This window comes from Mastomys coucha, unplaced genomic scaffold, assembly GCF_008632895.1.
Source record: "Mastomys coucha isolate ucsf_1 unplaced genomic scaffold, UCSF_Mcou_1 pScaffold21, whole genome shotgun sequence".
Lineage (NCBI taxonomy): Eukaryota > Metazoa > Chordata > Mammalia > Rodentia > Muridae > Mastomys > Mastomys coucha.
In genome coordinates, this window is record NW_022196904.1 from 75,683,681 (window position 1) to 75,694,830 (window position 11,150).

Here is an 11,150-nt window from a genome sequence, read left to right on the forward strand (position 1 = left end):
GACTAACTAGAGGAGACAGAGACCTTATCCTAATTAACAAGATCAGAAATGGAAATGGAGACAACAACAAACACTGAGGAAATCCAAAATATCATGAAATCTTACTACAAGAGCCTATACTCAACAAAACTGGAAAACCTGGATGAAATGGACAATTTTCTAGACAGATACCAGGTACCAAAATTAAATCAAGATCAGATAAACTATCTAAACAGATCCATATACTCTAAAGAAATAGAAATAGTCATTAATAGTCTCCCAACCAAAAAAAGCCCAGGACCAGATGGGTTTAGTGCAGAGTTTTATCAGACCATCAAAGACTTAATACCAATACTCCCCAAACTATTCCACAAAATACAAACAGAAGGGACTCTACTCAATTCGTTCTATGAAGCCAGAATTACTCTGATACATAAACCACACAAAGACCTAACAAAGAAAGAAAACTTCAGACCTATTTCCCTTATTAATATCAATGCAAAAATACTCAATAAAATTCTTCCAAACTGAATTCAAGAACACAACAAAATGATCATCCATCATGATCAAGTAGGGTTCATCCCAGAGATGCAGGGATGGTTAAATATATGGAAATCCATCAACGTAATTCACTATATAAACAAACCCAAAGGAAAAAAAAACATATGATCATCTCATTAGATGCTGAGAAAACATTTGACAAAATCCAACATTACTTCATGATAAAAAGTCTTGGAAAGATCAGGAATTCAAGACCCATACTTAAACATAGTAAAAGCAATATACAGCAAACCAGTAGCCAACATCAAACTAAATGGAGAGAAATTTGAAGCAATCCCATTAAGATCAAGGACTAGACAAGGCTGCCCACTCTCTCCCTACCTATTCAATATTGTACTTGAAGTCCTAGCCAGAGCATTTAAACAACAAAAGGAGATCAAAGGGATACAAATTGGAAAGGAAGAAGTCAAATTATCACTATTTGCTGATGATATGATAGTATACTTAAGCGACCCCAAAAATACCACCAGAGAGCTTGTAAACCTGATAAATAACTTCAGCAAAGTAGCTAGATATAAAATTAACTCAAGCAAATTAGTGGCCTTCCACTACACAAAGGATAAACAGGCTGAGAAAGAAATTAGGGAAACAACACCCTTCACAATAGTCACAAGTAATATATAATACCTTGGTGTGACTTTAACTAAGCAAGTAAAAGATCTGTTTCACAAAAACTTCAAGTCTGTAAAGAAGGAAATTGAAGATCTCAGAAGATGGAAAGATCTCCCATGCTCGTGGATTGGCAGAATTAATGTAGTAAAAATGGCCATCTTGCCAAAAGCAATCTACAGATTCAATGCAATCCCCACCAAAATTCCCACTCAATTCTTCACAGAGTTAGAAAGAGCTATTTGCAAATTCATCTAGAATAACAAAACCCCAAAACTATTGGAGAGCCAAGACTATTCTCAACTATAAAAGAACCTCTGGTGGAATCACCATCCCAGACCTTAAGCCGTACTACAGCGCAATTGTGATAAAAACTCCATGGTTTAATGCAGTGACAGGCAGGTAGATAATAGAATAGAATTGAAGACCCAGAAATAGACCCACAAACCTATGGCCACTTGATCTTTGACAAAGGTGCTAAAACCATCACTGGATAAAGGCAGCATTTTCAACAAATCGTGGTAGCTCAACTGGCAGTTAGCATATAGAAGAATGCAAATTGATCCATTTTTTTTAAACTTTTGTTGCATTATGATGAGAAAAGTTACATGACTTCAATTTATCTGAATGTGTTAACATTTAAAAACATATTTTAAGTAAATAGAATTAAATTACATTCTTGTTTCTCTTTTGTACCCCCACTCCTCCCAGAGACCCCCCTCAATACCTACAATATCTTTTTGTCATATTAAAATTTATAAAATATTATAACAATAAAAATAAGTATTATAAAAGTTGTTTGATATAAAACAACAATCCATTTAACAGTCTTATGTAGATGACCGAGATTGATCCATTCCTATCTCCTTGTACAAAGCTCAAGTCCAAGTGGACCAAGGCCCTCCACATAAAACCAGATACACTGAAACTAATAGAAAAGAAAGTAGGGAAGAGCCTCAAGCACATAGGCACAGTGGGAATTTTTCTGAAAAGAACACGAATAGCTTATGCTCTAAGATCAAGAATCGACAAATGGGACCTTATAAAATTTCAAAGCTTCTGTAAAGCAAAAGACACTGTCAATAGGACAAAATGGCAACCAAAAAAATTGGGAAAAGATCTTTACCAATCCTATATCTGATAGATAGCTAGTATCCAATATGTACAAAGAACTCAAGAAGTTATGCTCCAGAGAATCAAATAATCCTATTAAAACATGGTGTACAAAGCTAAACAAAGAATTCTCAACTGAGGAATACTGAATGGCTGAGAAGTACCTAAAAAATGTTCAACATACTTAGTCATCAGGGAAATGTAAATCAAAACAACCCTGAGATTCCACCTCACACCAGCCAGAATGGCTAAGATAAAAACTCAGGTGACAGCAGATACTGGAGAGGTTGTGGAGAAAGAGGAACACTCCTTCATTGCTGGTAGGATTGCAAGCTGGTACAACCCCTCTGGAAATCAGTTTGGCAGTTCCTCCAGAAATTGGACATAGTTCTACCAGAGGACCCAGATATGCCACTCCTGGGCATATACCTAGAGGATGCTCCAACATATGATAAGGACACATACTCCACTATGTTCATAGCAGCTTTATTTATAATAGCCAGAAACTAGAAACAACCCAGATGTCCCTCAACAGAGGAGTGGATACAGAAATTGGGGTACATTTACACAATGGAGTACTACTCAGCTATTAGAAACAATGAATTTATGAAGTTCTTGGGGAAATGGATGGACCTGGAGAATATCATCCTGAGTGAGGTAACCCAATCACAAAAGAACATACATTGTATGCATACACTGATAAGTGGATATTAGCCCAGAAGATCGGACTACTCAAAGTACAAACCACAAACTACAAGAAACTGAAGAAGGAAGACCAAAGTGTGGATACTTCATTTCTTCTTAAATGGGGGAACAAAATACCCATGGAAGGAGTTGTAGAGACTAGGAGCAGAGACTTATGGAAGGACAAACCAGAGACTGTTCCTCCTGGGAATCCTTCCCATATTCAATCATCAAATCCTGACACTATTGTGGATACAGGCCAGTGCTGGCTGACAGAAACCTGATATAGCTATCTCCTGAAAGACTCTGATAGTTCCTGACTGATGCAGAGGTAGAGGCTCACAGCCATTCCTTGGGCTGAGAACAGGGTCCCCAAAGTAGGAGCTAGAGAAAGGACCCACGCAGTTGAAGGTCTTGCAGCCCCTAAGACAAACAACAATATGAACTAACTAGTACCCCCTGATCTCCCAGAGACTAAACCACCAACCCAAGAGTACACATGGTGGGACTCATGGCTCTAGCAGCATATGTATAGCAGAGGATGACCAAGTCGGTCATCAATGGGAGAAGAGGCCCTTGGCCTTGTGAATGCTCTATGCCCAAGTGTAGGGGAATGCCAGGGCCAGTAAGTAAGAGAGGGTGGGTGGTTAGCAGGGGGAGGGGAGAGGGAACAGGGGGTTGGTTTTGTTTTTGTTTTATTTCATTTTATTTTTCGGAGGGGAACCTGGGAAGGAGATATTGTATGACATGTAAATAAAGAAAACATCTAATAAAAAAATTGATCATTGTAAAGGGGATAAGACAGTAGAATTGTGGGAGTTGCAGAGCATTTTGAGCTAAATAAAGAGAATTTCTGAAAATAATAATAATAATAATAATAATAATAATAATAATTCTAAAAGACATATTACTCTCTGAAATATTTGTGGATTTTCTTTACGTAAGGATGAGACTTTGCTGTGGAAGAAAACTTCATCTTGATCAACAGTAATATGGCAGCTATTTGGAGAAACCTGGAGAAGCATTAACTGCATTGTAGGAAGCTGATAAAACAGTTATCAAAATCCATATGTTTATTTCTCTGTCACACCAAGCTAATATACACTTGAATAGAGTTACTATTCAGGTCATCTGGTAAATAGTCCTTTGCATCACTTTCTGCTGTATATAACAGTGATGAGACCTCTGAGATAAGAAGATAAGTACAAATCAGACTTACTGTGGAACCTGATGGCTCAGTGTGACTGGCACTTGGAGTTGATTTGAGTGGTATATAAGAATCATATAAGAAATTGGCATGTTTTGAATTGTGTGGTCCTCTGACCTTCACTGTGTAGATCTGGGCTTGTTCTTCAGTCCTTAGGACACTTGAGGGACTCCAAGTGTATCCTGCTTCCCTGTTGAAGACTACAGTCCCCAGGAATAATCAGCTTGAAACCCAACCCCAGCAATCCTTTCCCAGTAAGGTCTGCCAGTAACACAGCCTACAGAGATGAGTTGCTTATGGTCCACTGACCTCCACTGTTTAGCTCTTGGCTTGACCTTCAGTCCTGAGGAGCCTTGCAGGAACCAAGACCATGATGCTTCATTGTGGTAGCCTGTGAGGGACCTCAATAACTATCAGCTTGGAACATTGCCTCTCCATTCCCTTGCCAGATGGGTCCACCTGAGGTACAGCCAGCACGGTCAGGTATCCTGACATCTGCTCCCTGGACCACAGCTATTCTGTGCCATCAGGAGGATCATACAGCCATCACCAGGGAAAATCAAATGTTTAAAAGGCGATGAAAAACACAATCAAGACTGAGGGCAATATGGCACCGCTGGGGTCCAACTATCCTACTACAAAAAAAACTCTGGATATCCTAAGGAAACTGAAGCACAAGAAAATGATCTTAAATCAAATTTTATAAAGATGATGGATACTTTTAAAGAAGAAAGGGGTAAATATAATGAAGACATACAGGAAAATATATTCAAACAAGTAGAGGCATTAAAGGAGGAAGCAAATAAATATAAAGAAATGCAGGAAAAATACAATCAAATGGTTGAAGGATGTGAATAAAACTATCCAAGACTTGAAAAGGGAAATAGAAGCAATTATGAAAAGACAAACTGAGGCAATCCTAGAGTTGGAAAATCTAGGCAAGAGAACAGAAATTATAGACACCAACAGAATACTAAAGATAGAAGAAAGAATCTCAGATATAGAAGATACAATAAAAGAAATACTTGAAATCAAGAGAGTCCAAGTTCCAAAAAGTTCATGATACAAAATGTTGAGAAACTTGGGATAATATGACAAAACTAAACTTAAGAACAATAGGAATAGAAGAAGAAAATTCTCAGCTCAAAAACCCAGAAAAATATCTTCAAGAAAATCCTGGAAGAAAATTGTCTAATGTAGTGAAATACATGCCTATAAATGTACAAGGAGCTGACAAAACACCAAAGAGATTAGGAAAGAAAGAGATTACAAGAAAAGAAAATTTTACCACCACATAATAATCAAAACATTAAATGTCCAGGAAAAATTATTAAAAGCTGTAAGGGAAAAAAGCCAAGTAATATATAAAGGCAGACCTATCATAATTACACTGGACTTACCAATAGAGTCTCTGATTGCTAGAAGGGCCTGGGATGATGTCCTACAGACCATAAGAGCCCACAGATACAAATCCAGACTACTATTCCCAGAAAAACATACAGTCACCATAGATGGAGAAACCAAGATATTCCATGACAAGACCAAATTTAAACAATACCTTTCAAAGAACCCAGCAGTACAGAGATACTAGAAAGAAAACTCCAATCCAACGAGGCTGACTACACTCAAGAAAACAAAAGGAATAAATAATTTTACACCACTAATTCCAAGAGAAGCAAAACACACACAGAGACACATATACTACAACCACCAACAACAAAGTAAGAAGAAGTAACATCCATTGGTCATTAACATCTCTCAACACTGATGGACTCAATTCTCCAGAAAAAGATCTGTATTTCTTGTGATCCAAGAAACATCAAAAATCTAAAATTTGTTCTTAAAAATACAATATTGCACCTTAATTTTTAGCAATTTAATTAAGGAATATTAGAGTAAAAATCATATATGTACAATTTTTGTCTTAATTTATAATCAACAAACAACTCCGTATTAAAGTAGAGCTGACAGAAGTACCCAGGATCAAATTATGTACAGTGTAGACGAACATCTCTTGTGAGGGAAGTCAACTGTATTACATACACACAAAGACTACCTGTCAAACAGAAGCCCCGTCTATGCCCATTCTGGAGAACATATTTAAGCCAAAGGGAATGGATGAGAAATATTCCTCATTTGTCAAGGTAAAACATACAAGGGAAGTTTGTTCTTAGTACAGCTAAGCTCATGATTATGTCCCCTAAAGGACCTGGAAAACTGTCCTCCAGGAACTAGAGTCCCAAGAAGCACCCTTTTAAAATATCTTCTCTGAACCTAAATTATTTTACCATTATGAATGCAGATATTAGCTGACATGTTGTCACTTTACAGTCAGTTTTCTGACCTATTTCTAAGACATATAAAGATACCAAGAGGCATGTGTATACTTCAGAGATAGGGAATACTTTTATTAGCATTCATAAGGCCTTGTGCATGTCTGATTCCTGACACTACAAAATGAGTAATACTGAATACATTACTGCTAAATTATTGTTACCTTCTGTTAGAATGTGTAGGTGACACACATTCACATTGACCCAGATTTACAATTTTATTATTTAATTCACAACTAAGTAAATATTGTAGAAGTCTACTTTTTTCTGTCATTTAAAAAACATGACCAATTAGGAAGGCAGTTCTGAAATAGCTATTTGCAAAAACAAACACCAAAGTTTTGACCTACTCAACAATACACTAAACCTTCAAAGGGTCAAAAGGAACATAAAAAGAAAACATTTGTAATATAAATATGTGACAGAGACTATGCAAATGGTACAAGATTGTTTATGATAAAACCCTGTCTTCCCATGATAATCCACTATTGATTGGCTTCTTAGTAGGATTCAAATGCAAAGACAGATGAAACACACTGGCTGCTAGTGGGCAGTAGCAGCTACTCACTTGTAGCCACATAAGAAAAAGCAAAACGCAATCATTTGCTTTTGAAATACTCAGTTCCCATCCATACACCATTTTTCCTCTAGAGAAAAAGAAAATATTTAGTTGCCAGGAACTTTTAAAATTCCCAATGAACTGAGAAGTAATAAAATGCTACCAGATGTTTTTTAAGGTGGTGCCAACCATAAATGTCTCTGTCACTTATTTATATTACAGAATGGACTTCTAAAGAGAATTCATCCTTATGCTGTATATGAGAAAACACCTTAGCAACAAAGATAAATACTATCCCAGAGTAAATTGCTAGAAAAAGTTTTCCACGAAAAGAAACATAAGAAGCAAGCTTGAGTAGCCATTCTAATATTGAATAAAAAAGACTTTCAACCAAAAGTAATCAAAAGATATGGAAAAGGACAAGTCATACACATTAAAGGAAAAAATCTTCCAAGAGGACATCTCAATTCTTAACATCTGTGCCCCAAGTGGAAGTGCAACCACATTCATAAAAGAAACATTACTAAAGCTTAAATCACACATTGAATCCCACATATTAATAGTTAGAGTTTTAATATCCCCCTCTCATCAATTGACAGCTTTGTCTTCACGTGGTGGCCACCAACAACAGGAGAAGGGGTTCTCCCTGAATCTGTTGCCTGCCTGAATGTGGATTTCATTCTCCTAAATGTGTCATCTTGTCTGGCCTCAGTTAGAGAAGATGTGCCCAGTCCTATAGAAACTTAAAGTGTTGGGGTAATACAGGGTGGTATAGGGTAGTACTGGGGTGGTTATAGAGGGTTTATATCTAGAGGGAGCTCCCCGTTCTTAAAAGAGAAGGGAAGGGAGTAATAGGAGGAGGCTCTGTGTCTGGGGGGAGTATTGGGAAGGGGGGGGTTGATAGTAACATATAAAGTGAATAATTTAATAAATTTAATTTAAAAAAGAAATCGCCAATTTTTTGTTTGTTCAGTTTGGTTTAGATTTGTATTTTGTTTCCAGTGCAGTGACTTATTTATTATATTTCATTATCAAAAGCAAAATTAAATTTCAGTAATTAGCATGAGATGTTTCTAAAATTGGAAAAAAAAGTGAATTCTTCAAATGAGATAATTTTCTTGATTTTAAAAAATATTTTATTTTGATTCATGTATTTATGTATTTAACACCAGTATATGTGTAAGGTGAGCATGGATGTGAAGTCACATATGTGGTGTTCAGAGGGGAGGATACAGCTGTCAGTTCTCTCCTCCCACCATCTAGGTCCCAATAATTAGTCAAGTCATCAGCTTTGGACTATGAATATAGTCAGACATAAAATTGTAAACATGGTTAAGACATGATGAGATGATTTTTATTTGGTCACTTGTAAAGTAACTTGATGTGTGAGTCTGAAGCATGAATCTTGTATATAGAACATTATGTTGTATTAGTAAAAGGTTGAACACGGACATAAGATATTTTAGAAGAAGTAAAAGCATTGTCTGACTGGATTTACTTGTCATTTTTTCAAACTTCACAGTGAAGTCCCAACACTTTTGTCACTCCATGTAAGAAAATTGTCAACTAACCTCTGCCCACTCAGTAGAACCAAGAAGGCCAAATTCTTCTGCATCCCAGCTTGCAAACAAAATTGTTCTTCTAGGCCTCCATCCTAAAAGATGTGAATAGCAAAGGAATTCTTAAAAAAAAAATACAGAGTAACTAAGAAATGGAGAAGTCTCAAAGATGGGAAATTACAAAATGCTGAAGACTTTTAATGTAAAAAGTAAGAATTGTTCTCACCCTGTTACATAAATTCACGTAGTATGTTTTTAAAAACAGTACTTACTAGAATCAAATAGTTGTATTGTAAAAGGAAGAATGTAGACAATGAAAGTCTCATGAAGTCATAAGATATTTTATGTATTTTACAATTGCCCAAGAGCAAGAAATCCTCTTATCTGCAGGTGCCTGATAAATAGGGGAAGAAATCCCTGATACAGCCAGTGCTGCAGTGGCAGACAGAAATGTGGGAAACTATATAGAAACCTCCCATGTTGATCTGAAATAGTGTGATCTTCTGCTTCTGTATATTTGTTCCTTCACGATCTTGTAAAATTAATTATCAAGGGATCACTTCTAGATAGCAGTATCCATTGATAGTAAAATCTTATACTTTGTTAAGTAGGCTCTGAGGTAATTAACAGTGACATTGGAGTTGAAGAAAAATATAGCTTTAAACTCTGATTCTTACAATTCCTAGATGCTAGTAAGTATGTGCCAAAAAAACTTGACTAACTTTTAATGTCTTCGTAAAATCCAGTATAGCAGAGTAAGGAGGAGATACGATTTGATTGTCAGGAACACTAAATGGAATATTATTTCAGATTGTCAGTTTAAATATAAGTATCCTATAAACTTAATCTAATGATCATTAAACAAATATAATTAACCAACATTAATATTTCCACTATTGTTGCTACTTTTTCATTAACAATGTTCAGTTGACATTTATCTACTTGGATTTATATTGTGTACTAGGGATCTAGGAAAGTGCTTCTGGCACACAAGGCACATGCTCTAACACTAAAGTACTTCCCAGACCCTGAGATAGGATTTTCACACTCGCTTAGCAAAGTATTAAGCTGAAGTTCCCAGAAGTTGGCTTTTCACTCACTGTTTCTCTCACCTTTCTTCTTCAGGGTCCCAAAGCTCCTCACAATTTCATGAACAACAGCTGCTCCACTGTGAGGGTCAATGCCACCAAACACCCAAGCATCTCGGTGACCTCCAAGAATGACATATCTGTCTACAGATAGACAGATCATTGATCTCAGACAGAGGAACATGCAAATGACTTAATAATTTTCACAAGTTCGAGGAAATATATTAAGCAATTGTTCCTAAGGCTTGTGGACATTGGTTATTTGCTTTGATTTTACTGCTTCTTTCATCTATCTGCTGAAATATGAATCTAACTTAAAAATTAATTTCATGTATTATTGAAGTTATAGCATATGAATAACAGAAACATAGGAAATTATCTGTCTAGCTTCTCACAGTTCTCTAAACCTTTTGCCACTTTGTGCTGATCATTATCACAGAGAACATAACTCTTCCCTTCTTAGATCTATTCCATAAGCCACTCAATAACTATCTGTGACCATTTTTGTCTACTATAGGAAGAAAAACCTGCTTGGATTGAAAGTATGGAGGACAGTCTTTTCATATTATTTATCACCCTTAAATGTCAGACTCTACTTTTAAATCATGATCACCTTGACCTTGGTTTAGGAGTGCTTCTACACTCCTCCAGTTCCAATGTGTGTCACAGACCCTGTACAAAATAATCCTCTAATAATATTCAATAAGTCACTCATGCATACACATATATATATATATGTACTCATATATTACTAAACTATACATGTATACACATATAAACATATATGTATAAACTAAATGTATATATACATATTTATTGGTATAACTAAACTATATATGTGCATATAAAACTCATAACTATAATGTGTATATAGCTTATATATGTATATAGAACACATATATAGTTTAGTACATAAGCATATTTTTGTAAAACTCTTGGCCCTTAAGTGAAAGATTGTTTATTCTTGTTACAATATTCCACATAAAAGTAGTTTTCACATTTGGAAGGAAATAATATAAAATGTCCAATTACATGGGAACTTGTCTCAGAAAAAAACAAATAAGTAACATATGTTTGTAAGAATACATGTGATATAATTGAACTATTTATGTTAAAACTAATAATAATCAAGTAAATCATAAGGAAGCAAGAACAAAATCTTAAAGATATAATAAAACATGCATAATTCTCCAACTGAATCTCACAATGTATCCAAACCAGACTTAAGGAAAGCACAATGCCCAGAAGTAGATAGCCAACAGAAAATTAAATTAACAGTACTTTTGGAGATTGTTTTGTCTAATATTGCTTTGACTGTACAAAATTTTTAACTTTGCTTATCTTTTATTTATGAATGTTTTTTATTTTTTTGTTTTTATCAGTTTTGTACTTTGTGTATCTTTATATATATACTGCTCATGTGCCACGGACCGGGATTTCTTGCAGGGTCCCTTGTTC

The 11,150-nt window shown here is 35.6% G+C and overlaps 1 protein-coding gene across 1 annotated transcript in view; it reads right to left on the reverse strand.

The window, feature by feature from the left end:
- Folh1b (folate hydrolase 1B) overlaps positions 1-11,150 on the reverse strand; it is an 88,694-nt gene that overhangs the window by 20,168 nt on the left and 57,376 nt on the right. Inside the window, exons 10-11 of the mRNA XM_031384376.1 lie at positions 9,717-9,836; positions 8,617-8,699 (exon numbers count right to left, since the gene is read on the reverse strand). Coding sequence (XP_031240236.1) covers positions 8,617-8,699; positions 9,717-9,836 — 203 coding nt within the window. The remainder of the gene's footprint in view (positions 1-8,616; positions 8,700-9,716; positions 9,837-11,150) is intronic.